We start from the raw sequence: 21,123 nt of genomic DNA, 5'->3' as shown, positions 1-21,123 counted from the left end.
CGGTGGCCGCGGCCCCGGGGTGACACGGATCAGCCCCAAACGTATTATCACAATGCCCCAGAGAGTAAGGTGTAAGGGACGGCGTACAGAACAAGAACGTGGCAGGATGGCGACACTCACAGCTGTTCTGTTACATTGTATTCTCAGGCTGAAGATTCTGCCGGCAAGGAAGGGTTCCATATATCTAGAGCAAACCACCATGTCTGTGTGCAACAGACATTTCCGGAATCAGCAGCTTTAATAGACGACGAGTGCGCAGAGGCCACAAAACCACCAAACACAGGACTGAAAATGTAACTGAAGACAGAAGAGATGGAAAGTGCAGCTGCCACAGAGAATGCTGCTGACACCGGAGAGTGACCCCGGCCGTACACGTCACAGCGGTGCGACCAGTATCGGGAATCGCCTGACCCCGTCCTCGCCAACCTGTCCACAATCCATGCACCCGACTGACCGTTCTTAAGGGATATCGGACCGCTGCTCTCTGGTCGGTCCTTGATGACAATGCCATAAAAGTTACAAGCCACAATTCAGACAAACCAATTTTGGCAGCCAGGTCTCGGCTTTATTAATGGGCACGGATCGGTAGTAGGACATTAACGACTTAACAATACAGCACCCGACCACAACCTAGTAGCAGATATCTGCTTTTCACAGCATTTCATGTGAAGAAATGTATCGAAGATGGTGTAAAGAGGCCATTCTGGAGTCCCACAATCTCCAGTGTGAGGCAAGTCTCCTAGGGGGCAGAATCTCCATGCACCCTGATAGTAGATGGGGGCTGTCATGTAGCACCACAGATTCCGTATTGGAGCAGATGTGGCCGTCGTCTGGCAGAGGGAGACATGCAGCCGCTTCCCAGAGAGGAATGTGCTTTTCAGCAGCTCCGGAGCAGTGAGGGGGTTAAGGCGGATGGTCAGCCCTGTTGCCTGTTAACAAGCGACCCCAAGCCACCACAGCACATGTGTCAACAGCAGTGCCAAGGGTTAAGCACATGTCACAGAGCGCCGCCATCACACCCCTGGATCACAGGACTGGCAACTTCATGGGGCATGAATAAATAAAACAGGAGGCAGAGACTTTCTATTCACAGAGGTGGCCAAAGCGCTAATTCACCGGAGCTTCACGTAAATGCCCCCAGCCTATCAAATAAAACACAGATCTGAACTTAAGAGCAAAAAAAAACACAACACTTGAGGACAGCTCTACGAACCTCTGCCCTACCATCCAGGAGTGTGCCATGCACTACAGGAGGGGATCAGTACCACACACGGACAAATCACACTAATGATGCCGGACATCGGGGACAGCACTGCCCGCCTCTGCCCTACCATCCAGGAGTGTGCCATGCACTACAAGAGGGGATCAGTGCCACACATGGACAAATCACACTAATGATGCCGGACACCGGGGACAGCACTGCCCGCCTCTGCCCTACCATCCAGGAGTGTGCCATGCACTACAGGAGGGGATCAGTACCACACACGGACAAATCACACTAATGATGCCGTACATCGGGGACAGCACGGCCCGCCTCTGCCCTACCATCCAGGAGTGTGCCATGCACTACAGGAGGGGATCAGTGCCACACACAGACAAATCACACTAATGATGCCGGACACCGGGGACAGCACTGCCCGCCTCTGCCCTACCATCCAGGAGTGTGCCATGCACTACAGGAGGGGATCAGTACCACACACGGACAAATCACACTAATGATGCCGGACACCGAGGACAGCACTGCCCGCCTCTGCCCTACCATCTAGGAGTGTGCCATGCACTACAGGAGGGGATCAGTGCCACACACGGACAAATCACACTAATGATGCCGGACACCGGGGACAGCAATGCCCGCCTCTGCCCTACCATCTAGGAGTGTGCCATGCACTACAGGAGGGGATCAGTGCCACACACGGAAAAATTACACTAATGATGCCGGACACCGGGGACAGCACTGCCCGCCTCTGCCCTACCATCCAGGAGAGTGCCATGTACTACAGGAGGGGATCAGTGCCACACTCAGACAAATCACACTAATGATGCCGGACACCGAGGACAGCACTGCCCGCCTCTGCCCTACTATCCAGGAGTGTGCCATGCACTACAGGAGGGGATCAGTGCTACACACGGACAAATCACACTAATGATGCCGGACACCGGGGACAGCACTGCAAAACCTCTGCCCTACCATCCAGGAGTGTGCCATGCACTACAGGAGGGGATCAGTGCCACACACGGACAAATCACACTAATGATGCCGGACACCGGGGACAGCACTGCCAACCTCTGCCCGACCATCCAGGAGAGTGCCATGTACTACAGGAGGGGATCAGTGCCACACTCAGACAAATCACACTAATGATGTCGGACACCAGGGACAGCACTGCAAAACCTCTGCCCTACCATCCAGGAGTATGCCATGCACTACAGGAGGGGATCAGTGCCACACACGGACAAATCACACTAATGATGTCGGACACCGGGGACAGCACTGCCCGCCTCTGCCCTACCATCTAGGAGTGTGCCATGCACTACAGGAGGGGATCAGTGCCACACACGGACAAATCACACTAATGATGCCGGACACCGAGGACAGCACTGCCAACCTCTGCCGTACCATCCAGGAGTGTGCCCTGCACTACAGGAGGGGATCAGTGCCACACACGGAAAAATCAAACTAATGATGCCGGACACTGGGGACAGCACTGCCCGCCTCTGCCCTACCATCCAGGAGTTTGCCATGCACTACAGGAGGGGATCAGTGCCACACACGGACAAATCACACTAATGGTGCCGGACGCCGCGGACAGCACTGCCAACCTCTGTCCTACCATCCAGGAGTGTGCCATGCACTACAGGAGGGGATCAGTGCCACACACGGACAAATCACACTAATGATGCCGGACACCGGGGACAGCACTGCCCGCCTCTGCCCTACCATCCAGGAGTGTGCCATGCACTACAGGAAGGGATCAGTACCACACACGGACAAATCACACTAATGATGCCGCACACCGGGGACATCTCTGCCCGCCTCTGCCCTACCATCCAGGAGAGTGCCATGCACTACAGGAGGGGATCAGTACCACACACGGACAAATCATACTAATGATGCCGGACACTGAGGACAGCACTGCCCGCCTCTGCCCTACCATCCAGGAGTGTGCCATGCACTACAGGAGGGGATCAGTACCACACACGGACAAATCACACTAATGGTGCCGGACGCCGCGGACAGCACTGCCAACCTCTGCCCTACCATCCAGGAGTGTGCCATGCACTACAGGAGGGGATCAGTGCCACACACAGACAAATCACACTAATGATGCCGGACACTGAGGACAGCACTGCCAACCTCTGCCCTACCATCCAGGAGAGTGCCATGTACTACAGGAGGGGATCAGTGCCACACACGGAAAAATCACACTAATGATGCCGGACACTGAGGACAGCACTGCCAACCTCTGCCCTACCATCCAGGAGTGTGCCATGCACTACAGGAGGGGATCAGTACCACACACGGACAAATTACACTAATGATGCCGGACACCGGGGACATCTCTGCCCACCTCTACCCTACCATCCAGGAGTGTGCCATGCACTACAGGAGGGGATCAGTACCACACACAGACAAATTACACTAATGATGCCGGACGCCGCGGACAGCATTGCCCGCCTCTGCCCTACCATCCAGGAGAGTGCCATGCACTACAGGAGGGGATCAGTACCACACACGGACAAATCACACTAATGGTGCCGGACACCGGGGACATCTCTGCCCACCTCTGCCCTACCATCCAGGAGTGTGCCATGTACTACAGGAGGGGATCAGTACCACACACGGACAAATCACACTAATGATGCCGGACACTGAGGACAGCACTGCCCGCCTCTGCCCTACCATCCAGGAGTGTGCCATGTACTACAGGAGGGGATCAGTACCACACACGGACAAATCACACTAATGATGCCGCACACCGGGGACATCTCTGCCCGCCTCTGCCCTACCATCCAGGAGTGTGCCATGTACTACAGGAGGGGATCAGTACCACACTCGGACAAATCACACTAATGATGCCGGACACTGAGGACAGCACTGCCAACCTCTGCCCTACCATCCAGGAGTGTGCCCTGCACTACAGGAGGGGATCAGTGCCACACACGGACAAATTACACTAATGATGCCGGACACCGAGGACAGCACTGCCCGCCTCTGACTGTATTGCAATGTACTTGGAACTTCGGGGGTAGGTGGTCATCATCTCCAACTGGATGATGCCACTAAGAACTGACACTTAGCTGGAATAAGCCCTGTATGCCTGGATTAACACCAGAGAGTGGGAATCATCACCCACCAGTGATGCCAGGAGGCACCCGGGCATGGCACTCATCGCATGACTCTGCCCAACAAAGGTGCCATACATGACTACAGGTCACAGCAGCACCAGGGTGGATGGCACACCGACTGGGGTTAGCAGGGTAAACCCTTACAGTAGCCACAGTTGGATAAGGTGCCATGCAGATCACCCCATGCCAGGCGGCTCCGGCTGCATGATCCAGGAAGGTGCCCACAACTCTGCCAAACCCTACAGGAGGCGGGGGACGTGGATCTTACCTGGCAGGTAGTACAGCGGAGGTTTTAATCCAAACATGATTAACACTGAAGTTTCTGAAATGACGAAAATAATAAATTAGTGTCCCATCATGTGCGGAGGCTTCTCATGGACAGGCGGCAGCTCAGTCCCCACTACAGCAGCTCAGTCCCCACTACAGCAGCTCTTCTTCCGTGTTTGCAGCTTCCCAGCCCAGAAATGCAAATAATTACATGAAAAAAAAAAGCGAGAGACAGAGAGGAAGAAAATCGTGGGGAGGGACAGAGGGAGTGCTGAGCTGCTCTCTGAAGAATCAGTAATCTTCCTCCCAGACAGCCCCACAGCCCAGGGCTCTTCATTCAGTCATTTCAATGTCAAGGGCGAGGGTCAGGGCAAGTGACTGCCGGGGCAGAGCCGGGGTGAGCCCAGGATCAGGGGTGGCCACCATCACAGGCGGCTTGTTGCCAGGGAAAGTGCATCTATTGTTTTTCCTTCTTGGATTAGGGGTGGATAATAAAATGGGTAAAAGCGATAAAATATCTACAGAATGAATGTGACATCGGGGTCCCGGAGAGAAAACGCAGCCTCCGCCAGAGCGGAGAGCGATCCCTTCCCACCGAGCCTGGCCACTGAATGAAGGAGATAGGCGAAGAAAAGGAGAAGACGTCCGCTCCCCCCCCCCCCCAGGCTCCAATAATAGAGGGCTGGAATAAGAGCCGAAGAGGAGGAGGAGGCTGAAGAGCCCCCCACCATCTAAATTAGTGTCTCTGTAATAATTATTGACAGGAGGGCTGCGCATCGGGGTCCGGACAGGGAAATGGGGGTCCAAATAAGGAAAAGGGGGTCTGGACAGGGAAATGGGGGTCCGGATAGGGAAATAGGGTCTGGATATTGAAATGGGGATTGGACAGGAAAATGGGGGCCTGGACAGGTAAATGGGGTCTGGACAAGGAAATGGGGGCCCGGACAGGGAAATGGGGGTCTGGATAGTGAAATGGGGATTGGACAGGGAAATAGGGTCTGGACAGGGAAATGGGGGTCTGGACAAGGAAATGAGGGTCTGGACAGGGAAATGGGGGTCTGGACAGGGAAATTGGGGTCCAAATAAGGAAAAGGGGCCAAATAAGGAAAAGGGGGTCTAGACATGGAAATTGGGGTCCGGACAGGGAAATAGGGTCTGGATAGTGAAATGGGGATTGGACAGGAAAATGGGGGCCTGGACAGGGAAATGGGGTCTGGACAGGGAAATGGGGGCCCGGACAGGGAAATGGGGGTCTGGATAGTGAAATGGGGATTGGACAGGGAAATAGGGTCTGGACAGGGAAATGGGGGTCTGGACAGGGAAATGAGGGTCTGGACAAGGAAATGAGGGTCTGGACAGGGAAATGGGGGTCTGGACAGGGAAATGGGGGTCCAAATAAGGGAAGTGGGTCCGGGCAAGGTAAGAGGGTCCAGATGCGGAAAAGAGGTCCGGACAAGGGAAAGGGAATCCAAAGGAGACCGTGAGAGCAGTGAGTGGTTTTGTGACATCGCAAAAACCGAATCCAAGGAAGGGAGAACCGCATACAGTAACACATCAATAAGGACAAAACCGAAAGCGGGGACATCGGCTGATTACAGAAGGGGTGTGCGGATCCTGAGCATGGAGGCCCCTAACATGGTGCTGAATGATAGACATATTGAGGACCTCCGTCCTCACCATCTAAAAATAACGAGGGTAAACAAGTACCGTATGTAGTGTGCCCACCCAATCCGCCACATTTAGGGTAGTAAATCTGACATCCAAAGAAGGGAATCGCTCACAATGTATCTCTCGGTTTATTGTGGGACTGCACCGCGTCATTAGACAAAGATTTATTATTTCTGTGAATAAACCAATTATTGTATCTGCAAATGTTCAATCTACTTTGTGCCTTTGTCATGATCTCCGCTTGTTGTCAGTGAATGGAAATATCCTTGTTTATATTACAAGAATAATACCTACCCTGAGGGCACTTCTGACAGCTGAGGGTTTGTTACTTTTGTATCCAGTCTAGACAATACTCTGCACTATAAGGATGCAGCACAACCCTCTCTCCTATCCTGTGACAATGTGTCAGTGAAGGACAAGTGTGTGACGATCTGACATGGGTGTAACTGTAACAAATCCTCAGCTGTAAGAAGTAGGAAATCAGGAGAACTTTACGATTTCTTGATGTGAATGAATGTTCTGGTCGATAACAAGCAGAGACCTTGAAGACTGTCAGCAATGTGAACACTACCAGACTGTCTCCGCTCTGCAGGCCGATGTAAGGGAGCAGGAGGAGCAGATCCGATCGATATACAGGTTTGTGGAAGAAGTTTCTGTAAAACTTGTACTTTCTTTACTGAAATCTCAGGTGTTTGTACGGGTGAGTCCAGTGGGCGGTCCTGGTCAGTGATTGGCAGTCATTCCTGCATGAATGTGCATGTAGAGGTAGCTGTCAATCACAGAGTAGGACCGCCCACTGGACTCCTCCATACAAACTCTAGATATTTCAGAGTAAAACAGAAGTTATACTGATTCTCTCCCACTAACCATATACATCATTCTGCTCGTCTCCTCTATACCCAGCTGGCCACAGATTGACGTGTCCCTTTAAATGGGTCAGCTGCATTTCAGGGGTTACATTTTCAGCTATAACCTCTTTTTCCTGTGTTTTTGGGCTGTGACCCTTCTTCCATGTAACTCCCTTCTACTCTGCCTCCACAGGGGCCTGTGACATCCTATGTATGTGTTTGAGCTTCTCAGAGACATTCAGTGTCAGGACTTGTACGGAGTCCTATAAAGCTGGAGGCGTCGTGTTGTGTCAGCTGCATATCCTGACCCGGCAGCACAGAGATACCTGACAGAGGGCGAGAAATGGCAAAGAGACGTCATCTGGACCCTGGCCTGACAGCTAAACATAGTGGTAGGCTATTGTTCCATGTTATCAGCCCCTCTTGTAAATGGACTCTTCAGAGAACTCTAGAACTCTAGCTCCACCTATAGGAAGTAGCAAACCTAAACGTCAGTATCGGCTATCTAAGGAGCCTTGTCACATGACTCGGGATCAAAAGCAAAATCTTAATTTGCAGACATTGCACTGACGAGGGGTAGTAGTCTGAAACGCAAAGTGTGAGATCTGATTTGTCTGGGTGAGAAGCATCTGACCGGGATCCAAGGCATAACGTTTCTCCTTGAGGAGAGTGTCGTGTCAAGCCTGACACGCCGAGGTGAGGAGCGCTAGACTTCTAGTCCACCTCCTCTTTGAAGAGACAATTTGCATATTTCCCAGAGGAGCATGGCAGCTTAAAAGTCTCCTCACCTCAACATGTAATGCTTAATATGTCGCTCTCCGAAAGGAGAAACGTTACCCCTTGTATCCCGATCAGCCCCTCTTATAACGTTCCAGTACTGATATAACCCCCAGACATTACAGTGCGGGAAATAAGTATTTGATCCCTTGCTGATTCTGTAAGTTTGCCCACTGACAAAGACATGAACAGTCTATAATTTTAAGGGTAGGTTAATTTTAACATTGACAGATAGAATATCAAAAATAAAATCCAGAAAATCACATTGTGTAAATTATATAAATTTATTTGCATTTTGTAGTGAAATATAAGTATTTGATCCCTCTGGCAAACAAGTCATACTTGGTGGTAAAATCCTTGTTGGCAAGCCCAGCAGTCAGTCGCTTTATCTAGGTGATGATGAGGTTTGCGCACATGTCAGGAGGAATTTTGGTCCACTCCTCTTTGCAAATCATCTCTAAATCATTGAGATTTTGAGGCTGTCACTTGGCAACTCGGAGCTTCAACTCCCTCCATAAGTTTTCTATGGGATTAAGGTCTGGAGACTGGCTAGGCCACTCCATGACCTTAATGTGTTTCTTTTTGAGCCACTCCTTTGTTGCCTTGGCTGTATGTTTTGGGTCATTGTCTTGCTGGAAGACTCAGCCATGACCAATTTTTAATGTCCTGGTGGAGGGAAGGAGGTTGTCACTCAGGATTTTACGGTACACGGCTCAATCCATTCTCCCATTGATGTGGTGAAGTAGTCCTGTGCCTTTAGCAAAGAAACATCCCCAAAACATGATGTTTCCATCTACATGCTTGACAGTGGGGAGGGTGTTCTGTGGGTCATAGGCAGCATTTCTCTTCCTCCAAACACGGCGCGTTGAGTTAATGCCAAAGAGCTCAATGTGTGTCTCATCTGACCACAGCACCTTCTCCCAATCACTCACAGATTCAGACGGGCCTGCACATGTGCCTTCTTAAGCAGGAGACCTTGCCGTATTGCAGGACTTTATGCCTTTACGGTGTAATGTGCTACCAATGGTTTTCTTGGTGACTGTGCTCCCAGCTGCCTTGAGATCATTAACAAGTTCCCCCCGTGTAGTTTTAGGCTGATCTCTCACCTTCCTCAGTATCACGGATACCTCACAAGGTAAGACTTTGCATGGTGCCCAGATCAATGTCGACTGACAGTCATTTTGTATTTCTTCCATTTTCTTCCTATTGCACCAATAGTTTCCTTCTCACCCAGCGTCTTACTTATGGTTTTGTAGCTCATTCCAGCTTTGTGCAGGTCTATGATGTTGTCCCTGACATCCTTAGAAAGCTCTTTGGTCTTGCCCATGTTGTAGACGTTAGAGTCTGACTGATTAATGGAGTTTGTGGACAGGAGTCTTTTGTAAAGGTGACTATGTAAGGCTACGTTCACATTGGCGTTCCGCCAATGTGCGTCGCTGTTGCGCCGGCGACGCAGCGGCGACGCGCCCCTATGTTTAACATAGGGGACGCGTGCGTCGTTTTGGTGGCGTTTTTCGCCACGTGCGTCGTTTCCGACGCTAGCGTCGGACGCAAGAAAACGCTACATTGTAGCATTTTCTGTGCGTCCGATTTTCGTCAAAAACGACGCACGCGTCGCAAAACGCGCGCGTTTTTACGTGCGTCGCGCGTTGCGTCGCCGACGCAGGGCGGCGCAACGCTAGTGTGAACCTAGCCTAAGACAGCTGTCTTTATTGCAGGTAACAAGTTGATTAACCCTCCAGTACTGGTATTAGGCCCTTTATATGGCCTCCGGGGTTCTGTCCGTTACAATGTAGCAGTTGGTCTGGGTCGCGGGTCCCTTCGAGCTCCCGGTCTTATTAGCGCTCGGCTGTGGATGGTGGACACTGGTGACATTAGACACTGAGGTTTCGGCTTGGGCTGGCACTTTCCCACTGTACGCACATGATGCAGCTGCCCCCGGTGAATGCTCGGGCCGTGGAGGGACAGCTGTCGCCCCCATAAGTGCACAGGGTTCAGTGATGTGGAGCAATGAGCTTTACAGGAGGAAGAGATGGCAAAATTAACCGCTTCCTATCTATCCCTGCGCCTGGCACCAACCGTCAGGAAATATTAACCCATTATCCGGCCAATGCTTTCCACATCCTCTGCTAGTAGTTATTATCACTGTTAACCATTTCCTGCCTGTCTTATCAAGGGGCTCCCAGCAGCCTCCTCTTTGTCCCCCACCTCTCTCTTCAAAGCAGAACCATAGGGGCTTCCTTAGAGGCGGGAAAGCAAAGGTAACCCTTTCCTTCCCACAGCACAGGATAAAACAATGGATGGTTGGGGTGAGGGGGAGAACTACAGTTAAACAACTAATAATCTGAGGACCTCATATTTAAAAGGGGCGGCAACTGATGGTGGTCATCAATAGAGCTGTAAAAGGCCATGACTAATGACTCGGTTGTAAAAGGCGACCACTAACAGCTCCCACTATGTGGATTTGGGATTTTCAAAAAATTATGAAACTTTTCCCTGCAGAATATGGAGATTCCAAATCCAGTTTTTGCTTCCACATGTACCTCATGGGTCTGATGGGGCAGCAGTGGTCAGAATCCGTCTCCTTCCCCCTCTGGCAGCTGATATTATAATCCCTTCTCCCTGTAGAAGTGGTCTTCTCAGCTATACTGTCATGTACTGCAGATCTTTGCTCCTCTCCTGACAAGCATGCCGGAAACCATGTCTACCATCTGTCCTGCCAGGCCTTATGTTCCTCGTACTACTGTGAGCATCCTGTGTAGCCAAAACCTGCTCCTCTGGCTGTAGCGTCTCCGGACTTGTCTCCATCTAGCACATCAGAGACGTCATTGGTCGTGATTACACAGGAGCTGCCGGCAGCGTCTCTGGATTTCTCTCCATAGAACACATCTGGGACATCATTTGTCGATTAGACAGGAGCTGCCAGCAGCATCTCTGGACTTGTCTCCATCGAGGACATCAGGGACGTCATTGGTCGTGATTACACAGGAGTTGCCAGCAGCGTCTCCGGACTTGTCTCCATCGAGGACATCGGGGACGTCATTGGTCGGTGATTACACGGGAGCTGCGTCAGTGTCTCCGGACTTGTCTCCATCGAGGACATCGGGGACATCATTGGTCAGTAATTACACAGGAGCTGCCGGCAGCGTCTCCGGACTTGTCTCCATCGGGGACATCATTTGTCAGTGATTACACAGGAGCTGCTGGCAGCGTCTCCGGACTTGTCTCCATCGAGGATATCGAGGACATCATTGATCAGTGATTACACAGGAGCTGCCGGCAGCGTCTCCGGACTTATCTCCATCGAGGATATCGAGGACATCATTGGTCAGTGATTACACAGGAGCTGCCGGCAGCGTCTCCGGACTTGTCTCCATCGAGGATATCGAGGACATCATTGGTCAGTGATTACACAGGAGCTGCCGGCAGCGTCTCCGGACCTTTCTCCATCGAGGATATCGGGGACATCATTGGTCAGTGATTACACAGGAGCTGCCGGCAGCGTCTCCGGACCTTTCTCCATCGAGGATATCGGGGACATCATTGGTCAGTGATTACACAGGAGCTGCCGGCAGCGTCTCCGGACCTTTCTCCATCGAGGATATCGGGGACATCATTGGTCAGTGATTACACAGGAGATGCCGGCAGCGTCTCTGAACCTTTCTCCATCGAGGATGTCATTAGGCTCAGACTCCAGACTGGACAAATTCAGAGGCTGTGACAATGTTTCCACTTTTCATCATTTGCAGGTCAGTGCCATCCTACAATTCCTGCACTTTTTCTTCTAGGCAGGATTGCGTATGCAGGTGTGAAGACTTTTGCTACCAGTGTTAATGCTCCAAAGTGTTATTCTGCCTCCTTTTCTGTACTATGGAGCATAATAACCCAAGAATGGAGGATTAGATGGCCCAGCCTGTAATCAAGGAGACACAGAGGTCTGCAGAGGAGCTGTGGACACAAAACAACAGACCTTTAATTAAGGCTCCTACTTTATGGCTGTAATTGCAGCCGCGCCCCCTGAGTGATGTCACAGAACGTAGAGCGCTTGGATGTGACGGATGAGCCCTCAACTCTTCCCCCCCACGTGATCTGTTCAGTTATCAATAGAACAGATTGGCGCTGCGCCTCTCGCGCCCTCCGCGTTCTGGCCGGGACCAGGTCTATAATTGCAGGTTTATTGCCAGTGCGGCGGCTGCATAATGACATGTTTGCAAATTAATTTTTACAGCGGCTGCCATTATCAGATACAGTAGAGGAGGTCCGACCGTTAATTACCGCTGCCGTACGTTTAATCCTGGGGAATTAAGGCGGCTGGTAAAAGAATGCTGCAAGGAAACAGATGGGAGAGGCCGGCAAGTCGCCAGCGATAACCCCTCTCATCACCCCGGGGGGAGACTCCCCTGTCCGCACAAATCCAGTCATAACATGGGGAACAATCTCCGGCCCCCGGTAACAAATCTGCATTATCCTTGGGTACGCCGCTCTCTTCCAATGTCTGTTATCAACGGTGTCTAAAGGTGCCAGAAAATGGAGCAAACTGTGCCGACACCAGACGTCCAGGAGAAATTGGAAATATAGAAACCCTTGGTGGGCAACTTCAAGACTCCACATCCCCCACGGAAAATGTCACATATACCAGATACCACCACAACAAGAAGTGACAGGAGACACCCAGGGGTGAGACCCCAATGGAGGCGTGTGATAGGCTCCCGCCAGGCGTCCTGCAGATAAGAGGTGGGAGCAGCGGACCCCCCAACATGTAGCAAACCCAGCTCTGAGATGCCAAGTCCTCCCGTCACAAACAGCAAAGCTCAACGTGTAGAAGAGTCGGCAGCGCGTTCACTGCACGCAGAAAACGCACGTCACACGACGTGATTTCTGGTTGCAGCCTACAGTGTAAAGACTGAAGGTTTCAAATGAGGGTCTATGTACAGACCCCGACACGGGTGGTGATGAAGATGCACTTGTATGATTTGCCCCTTATTCATACTTTGACTTTTCTTTCCCTTACACCAGGATTCTGCCATGTACACAGCCGCCGCCGTCTCTGGTAATGATTCGCCCACCTGTGACCGACAGGACCTCCCGGCCGCTCTCACTGCCAGTAATGGCCACATTAGCCTCCGTGCCGCACTCGTCTAAACTAATGAATCAAACAACAATTTTCCATTTTTAATGAAAGCTCAGAAGTGAGCGGCAGAATCCCCTCCTGAGCCCTCGGAGAGCACGGATCCCACAGGCGGAGGTGTCCGGGGATCATTTCTACATCTCAATCACAGGCCGGCTGTGTGCTCACGTTTACATCACACACTGATAGCCATTCCTAGAATTCACAAGCCACCAACCTATGTTTCTGTGAAAACTAGAAGCATCCAGGGTCCCTGCGGAGGTGTCTACCCCTGGCCATACAACAGAAGCCCCAATAGTGCTATGAAAAGAGGCTCCAGAATAGCTACATTGAGGCTGAAGTCCGAAATTCAACAGGCTACCCTGCCCAATCACATGCTTTACACTGCAGCTCTGCTTCTTTACAGGCTCAGATCACATTACAATAAGAACAGAAGATAATCTACATCTGCACAACCTGGGAAAGATTATAAGATCGGGGGTCTGGGAAAAGCAGAGGGTCCTGTGTTACAGAGATAACAGATCCTTTACCCACATCACACAGCACCAAGTGCCACATCCTGTATGAGTACAGCAGTCACATGACACCGAGCGCCAGAGCAAACACTGCGACAACACCACCTGCTCCGCAAAGCAAATATTCACATGTGAGCAGACGCCACGCTGCACAACGGAAGGCACCAAACCGATATATAGCAAACTGCACTCTGTGTGATATCATGGTGATGGATAGGCGGCAGTCTCAGTGATGTCACCGCTGATCTCTGGTGATGGATAGGCGGCATTCTCAGTGATGTCACCGCTGATCTCTGGTGATGGATAGGAGGCATTCTCAGTGATGTCACCTCTGATCTCTAGTGATGGATAGGAGACATTCTCAGTGATGTCACCGCTGATCTCTGGTGATGGATAGGAGACATTCTCAGTGATGTCACCGCTGATCTCTGGTGATGGATAGGAGGCATTCTCAGTGATGTCACCGCTGATCTCTGGTGATGGATAGGAGACATTCTCAGTGATGTCACCGCTGATCTCTGGTGATGGATAGGAGGCATTCTCAGTGATGTCACCGCTGATCTCTGGTGATGGATAGGAGACATTCTCAGTGATGTCACCTCTGATCTCTGGTGATGGATAGGAGGCATTCTCAGTGATGTCACCTCTGATCTCTGGTGATGGATAGGAGGCATTCTCAGTGATGTCACCTCTGATCTCTGGTGATGGATAGGAGACATTCTCAGTGATGTCACCTCTGATCTCTGGTGATGGATAGGAGGCACTCTCAGTGATATCACCTCTGATCTCTGGTGATGTATAGGAGACATTCTCAGTGATGTCACCTCTGATCTCTGGTGATGGATAGGAGGCATTCTCAGTGATGTCACCTCTGATCTCTGGTGATGGATAGGAGGCATTCTCAGTGATGTCACCTCTGATCTCTGGTGATGGATAGGAGGCATTCTCAGTGATGTCACCTCTGATCTCTGGTGATGGATAGGAGACATTCTCAGTGATGTCACCTCTGATCTCTGGTGATGGATAGGAGACATTCTCAGTGATGTCACCTCTGATCTCTGGTGATGGATAGGAGACATTCTCAGTGATGTCACCTCTGGTGATGGATAGGAGACATTCTCAGTGATGTCACCTCTGATCTCTGGTGATGGATAGGAGGCATTCTCAGTGATGTCACCTCTGATCTCTGGTGATGGATAGGAGACATTCTCAGTGATGTCACCTCTGATCTCTGGTGATGGATAGGAGACATTCTCAGTGATGTCACCTCTGATCTCTGGTGATGTATAGGAGACATTCTCAGTGATGTCACCGCTGATCTCTGGTGATGGATAGGAGGCATTCTCAGTGATGTCACCTCTGATCTCTGGTGATGGATAGGAGACATTCTCAGTGATGTCACCTCTGATCTCTGGTGATGGATAGGAGGCATTCTCAGTGATGTCACCTCTGATCTCTGGTGATGGATAGGAGGCATTCTCAGTGATGTCACCTCTGATCTCTGGTGATGGATAGGAGGCATTCTCAGTGATGTCACCTCTGATCTCTGGTGATGGATAGGAGGCATTCTCAGTGATGTCACCTCTGGTGATGGATAGGAGACATTCTCAGTGATGTCACCTCTGATCTCTGGTGATGGATAGGAGACATTCTCAGTGATGTCACCTCTGATCTCTGGTGATGGATAGGAGGCATTCTCAGTGATGTCACCTCTGATCTCTGGTGATGGATAGGAAGCATTCTCAGTGATGTCACCTCTGATCTCTGGTGATGGATAGGAGACATTCTCAGTGATGTCACCTCTGATCTCTGGTGATGGATAGGAGGCATTCTCAGTGATGTCACCTCTGATCTCTGGTGATGGATAGGAGACATTCTCAGTGATGTCACCTCTGATCTCTGGTGATGGATAGGAGACATTCTCAGTGATGTCACCTCTGATCTCTGGTGATGTATAGGAGACATTCTCAGTGATGTCACCGCTGATCTCTGGTGATGGATAGGAGGCATTCTCAGTGATGTCACCTCTGATCTCTGGTGATGGATAGGAGACATTCTCAGTGATGTCACCTCTGATCTCTGGTGATGGATAGGAGGCATTCTCAGTGATGTCACCTCTGATCTCTGGTGATGGATAGGAGGCATTCTCAGTGATGTCACCTCTGATCTCTGGTGATGGATAGGAGGCATTCTCAGTGATGTCACCTCTGGTGATGGATAGGAGACATTCTCAGTGATGTCACCTCTGATCTCTGGTGATGGATAGGAGACATTCTCAGTGATGTCACCTCTGATCTCTGGTGATGGATAGGAGGCATTCTCAGTGATGTCACCTCTGATCTCTGGTGATGGATAGGAAGCATTCTCAGTGATGTCACCTCTGATCTCTGGTGATGGATAGGAGGCATTCTCAGTGATGTCACCGCTGATCTCTGGTGATGGATAGGAGGCATTCTCAGTGATGTCACCTCTGATCTCTGGTGATGGATAGGAGGCATTCTCAGTGATGTCACCTCTGGTGATGGATAGGAGACATTCTCAGTGATGTCACCTCTGATCTCTGGTGATGGATAGGAGACATTCTCAGTGATGTCACCTCTGATCTCTGGTGATGGATAGGAGGCATTCTCAGTGATGTCACCTCTGATCTCTGGTGATGGATAGGAAGCATTCTCAGTGATGTCACCTCTGATCTCTGGTGATGGATAGGAGGCATTCTCAGTGATGTCACCGCTGATCTCTGGTGATGGATAGGAGGCATTCTCAGTGATGTCACCGCTGATCTCTGGTGATGGATAGGAGGCATTCTCAGTGATGTCACCTCTGATCTCTGGTGATGGATAGGAAGCATTCTCAGTGATGTCACCTCTGATCTCTGGTGATGGATAGGAGACATTCTCAGTGATGTCACCTCTGATCTCTGGTGATGGATAGGAGACATTCTCAGTGATGTCACCTCTGATCTCTGGTGATGTATAGGAGACATTCTCAGTGATGTCACCGCTGATCTCTGGTGATGGATAGGAGGCATTCTCAGTGATGTCACCTCTGATCTCTGGTGATGGATAGGAGACATTCTCAGTGATGTCACCTCTGATCTCTGGTGATGGATAGGAGGCATTCTCAGTGATGTCACCTCTGATCTCTGGTGATGGATAGGAGGCATTCTCAGTGATGTCACCTCTGATCTCTGGTGATGGATAGGAGGCATTCTCAGTGATGTCACCTCTGGTGATGGATAGGAGACATTCTCAGTGATGTCACCTCTGATCTCTGGTGATGGATAGGAGACATTCTCAGTGATGTCACCTCTGATCTCTGGTGATGGATAGGAGGCATTCTCAGTGATGTCACCTCTGATCTCTGGTGATGGATAGGAGGCATTCTCAGTGATGTCACCTCTGATCTCTGGTGATGGATAGGAGGCATTCTCAGTGATGTCACCTCTGGTGATGGATAGGAGACATTCTCAGTGATGTCACCTCTGATCTCTGGTGATGGATAGGAGACATTCTCAGTGATGTCACCTCTGATCTCTGGTGATGGATAGGAGGCATTCTCAGTGATGTCACCTCTGATCTCTGGTGATGGATAGGAAGCATTCTCAGTGATGTCACCTCTGATCTCTGGTGATGGATAGGAGACATTCTCAGTGATGTCACCTCTGATCTCTGGTGATGGATAGGAGGCATTCTCAGTGATGTCACCTCTGATCTCTGGTGATGGATAGGAGACATTCTCAGTGATGTCACCTCTGATCTCTGGTGATGGATAGGAGACATTCTCAGTGATGTCACCTCTGATCTCTGGTGATGTATAGGAGACATTCTCAGTGATGTCACCGCTGATCTCTGGTGATGGATAGGAGGCATTCTCAGTGATGTCACCTCTGATCTCTGGTGATGGATAGGAGACATTCTCAGTGATGTCACCTCTGATCTCTGGTGATGGATAGGAGGCATTCTCAGTGATGTCACCTCTGATCTCTGGTGATGGATAGGAGGCATTCTCAGTGATGTCACCTCTGATCTCTGGTGATGGATAGGAGGCATTCTCAGTGATGTCACCTCTGGTGATGGATAGGAGACATTCTCAGTGATGTCACCTCTGATCTCTGGTGATGGATAGGAGACATTCTCAGTGATGTCACCTCTGATCTCTGGTGATGGATAGGAGGCATTCTCAGTGATGTCACCTCTGATCTCTGGTGATGGATAGGAAGCATTCTCAGTGATGTCACCTCTGATCTCTGGTGATGGATAGGAGGCATTCTCAGTGATGTCACCGCTGATCTCTGGTGATGGATAGGAGGCATTCTCAGTGATGTCACCGCTGATCTCTGGTGATGGATAGGAGGCATTCTCAGTGATGTCACCTCTGATCTCTGGTGATGGATAGGAAGCATTCTCAGTGATGTCACCGCTGATCTCTGGTGATGGATAGGAGACATTCTCAGTGATGTCACCTCTGATCTCTGGTGATGGATAGGAGACATTCTCAGTGATGTCACCTCTGATCTCTGGTGATGGATAGGAGACATTCTCAGTGATGTCACCTCTGATCTCTGGTGATGGATAGGAGACATTCTCAGTGATGTCACCTCTGATCTCTGGTGATGGATAGGAGGCATTCTCAGTGATGTCACCGCTGATCTCTAGTGATGGATAGGAGGCATTCTCAGTGATGTCACCTCTGATCTCTGGTGATGGATAGGAGGCATTCTCAGTGATGTCACCTCTGATCTCTGGTGATGGATAGGAGGCATTCTCAGTGATGTCACCTCTGATCTCTGGTGATGGATAGGAGGCATTCTCAGTGATGTCACCTCTGGTGATGGATAGGAGACATTCTCAGTGATGTCACCTCTGATCTCTGGTGATGGATAGGAGACATTCTCAGTGATGTCACCTCTGATCTCTGGTTATGGATAGGAGGCATTCTCAGTGATGTCACCTCTGATCTCTGGTGATGGATAGGAAGCATTCTCAGTGATGTCACCTCTGATCTCTGGTGATGGATAGGAGACATTCTCAGTGATGTCACCTCTGATCTCTGGTGATGGATAGGAGACATTCTCAGTGATGTCACCTCTGATCTCTGGTGATGGATAGGAGACATTCTCAGTGATGTCACCTCTGATCTCTGGTGATGGATAGGAGACATCCTCAGTGATGTCACCGCTGATCTCTGGTGATGGATAGGAGACCTTCTCAGTGATGTCACCGCTGATATCTGGTGATGGATAGGAGGCATTCTCAGTGATGTCACCTCTGATCTCTGGTGATGGATAGGAGGCATTCTCAGTGATGTCACCGCTGATCTCTGGTAATGGATAGGAGGCATTCTCAGTGATGTCACCGCTGATCTCTGGTGATGGATAGGAGGCATTCTCAGTGATGTCACCTCTGATCTCTGGTAATGGATAGGAGGCATTCTCAGTGATGTCACCGCTGATCTCTGGTGATGGATAGGAGGCATTCTCAGTGATGTCACCTCTGATCTCTGGTGATGGATAGGAGGTATTCTCAGTGATGTCACCGCTGATCTCTGGTGATGGATAGGAGACATTCTCAGTGATGTCACCGCTGATCTCTGGTGATGGATAGGAGACATTCTCAGTGATGTCACCGCTGATCTCTGGTGATGGATAGGAGGTATTCTCAGTGATGTCACCGCTGATCTCTGGTGATGGATAGGAGACATTCTCAGTGATGTCACCGCTGATCTCTGGTGATGGATAGGAGACATTCTCAGTGATGTCACCGCTGATCTCTGGTAATGGATAGGAGGCATTCTCAGTGATGTCACCGCTGATCTCTGGTGATGGATAGGAGGCATTCTCAGTGATGTCACCTCTGATCTCTGGTAATGGATAGGAGGCATTCTCAGTGATGTCACCGCTGATCTCTGGTAATGGATAGGAGGCATTCTCAGTGATGTCACCGCTGATCTCTGGTGATGGATAGGAGGCATTCTCAGTGATGTCACCGCTGATCTCTGGTGATGGATAGGAGGCATTCTCAGTGATGTCACCTCTGATCTCTGGTGATGGATAGGAGGTATTCTCAGTGATGTCACCGCTGATCTCTGGTGATGGATAGGAGACATTCTCAGTGATGTCACCTCTGATCTCTGGTGATGGATAGGAGGCATTCTCAGTGATATCACCTCTGATCTCTGGTGATGGATAGGAGACATTCTCAGTGATGTCACCTCTGATCTCTGGTGATGGATAGGAGACATTCTCAGTGATGTCACCGCTGATCTCTGGTGATGGATAGGAGACATTCTCAGTGATGTCACCGCTGATCTCTGGTGATGGATAGGAGGTATTCTCAGTGATGTCACCGCTGATCTCTGGTGATGGATAGGAGACATTCTCAGTGATGTCACCGCTGATCTCTGGTGATGGATAGGAGGCACTCTCAGTGATGTCACCGACTTCTTTATAAATCATCTTATGGATTACATTTGGAGATTTTTACCCTTCTATTGCTGTCTGTGTTATTGGGTTTTTGCTGAAACTACAGACAATAATTTCCATCTAAATCTGCGCATACAAATATAATCTCTAAGACAAAACTCTGAGCTTTTTAGTATTTTGGGTCCATAATGACTTGATAACACTTCTCAGGTTCTGTTCTGCAGTGTTACTCCTTCACATGCTCTGCAGAAGACATCGATAAGTAGTGCAATCATCTGCAGAGCGTTTTCTGGATTTTTTAGCAATCAAAAAACCGCGAGGAGTTTTAGAAGCCAAAGGCCGGCGCCCGCTGCCATTGTTTGTAGGGGACAGAGCATCCAACGAGCAGACAGCGCCTGAGGACCGATCCGGTCACTACTTCGGTCCGAATATCCGCCGAGCGAGCCGTCGTTACGGTGCAAACGTTTTGAGCTTTTCCTCAGCGCTTTTTAAGTTGGGTTTTGGAGCAGACCCGCATGGATAAAGCTTTGTGTGCACACGGCCTTACAGTCGCCGCTGCATTGCGTGCAATATTCCTCGATTAAGAATGTGCGCCACGAGGAACACGTGAAGTGTGACAAGGACAACTGGCAGTGGCCTCATGGCTGTGCAGAAGCAGGACCTACAACATCCTCCCGGGATCAGCAGAGATTGTGGACGGCCACAACGGCAGGAGTCGGTGGCACGATAAGAGCCGCTGCTACAGGCAGATAACTAACCGCAGCTGAAGGGAAGACGGCGTTATCAGGCGTGTGAGCAATGACACTTGTCTCCTCAGCCTCCACCAGGGACGCAACAGGAAAAGCGACAAAGGGACAGAACATGGGGCGGCTGCGGCCCACAAAGAGCACGTCCTCTGCTGGTCCAGATAAAAACGTCACACAGGAGCCACCGGTGACCAAGAGCTCATTAGTCTGAGCAGACACATGCTGACCGGGCGAAAGCCGAGACATCTGCAGGACAGGGCTTTATCTACCCTGCATCCCACCATCAGCAGCAATCATCCAGGCCAAGAGATCCTGGTGACCACCAGGAACATGGAGGATTCTCGCAGACACACGGTCAGCAGATCTACCACACCAGTGATTACCCACCATCAAAGGTTAAAGA

The 21,123-nt window shown here is 50.4% G+C and overlaps 1 protein-coding gene across 6 annotated transcripts in view; it reads right to left on the bottom strand.

Annotated features, from left to right (window-relative positions):
* GSE1 (Gse1 coiled-coil protein) overlaps window positions 1–21,123 on the bottom strand; it is a 347,096-nt gene that overhangs the window by 83,179 nt on the left and 242,794 nt on the right. For 2 of the 6 annotated variants that reach the window (XM_069739426.1, XM_069739429.1), the window contains exon 1: window positions 4,616–5,215. The exons of the other annotated variants lie outside the window; for them this stretch is intronic. In XM_069739426.1, the coding sequence (XP_069595527.1) occupies window positions 4,616–4,652 (37 nt within the window). In that variant the 5' untranslated portion in view covers window positions 4,653–5,215. Of the gene's footprint in view, window positions 1–4,615; window positions 5,216–21,123 lie in introns of those variants that run through there. 6 annotated transcript variants of the gene reach the window in all.

This window comes from Ranitomeya imitator, chromosome 9 (assembly GCF_032444005.1).
Source record: "Ranitomeya imitator isolate aRanImi1 chromosome 9, aRanImi1.pri, whole genome shotgun sequence".
Taxonomy (NCBI): Eukaryota; Metazoa; Chordata; class Amphibia; order Anura; family Dendrobatidae; genus Ranitomeya; species Ranitomeya imitator.
Note: the sequence above shows the minus strand (reverse complement) of the source record. Positions and strands in the feature narration are given on the sequence as shown.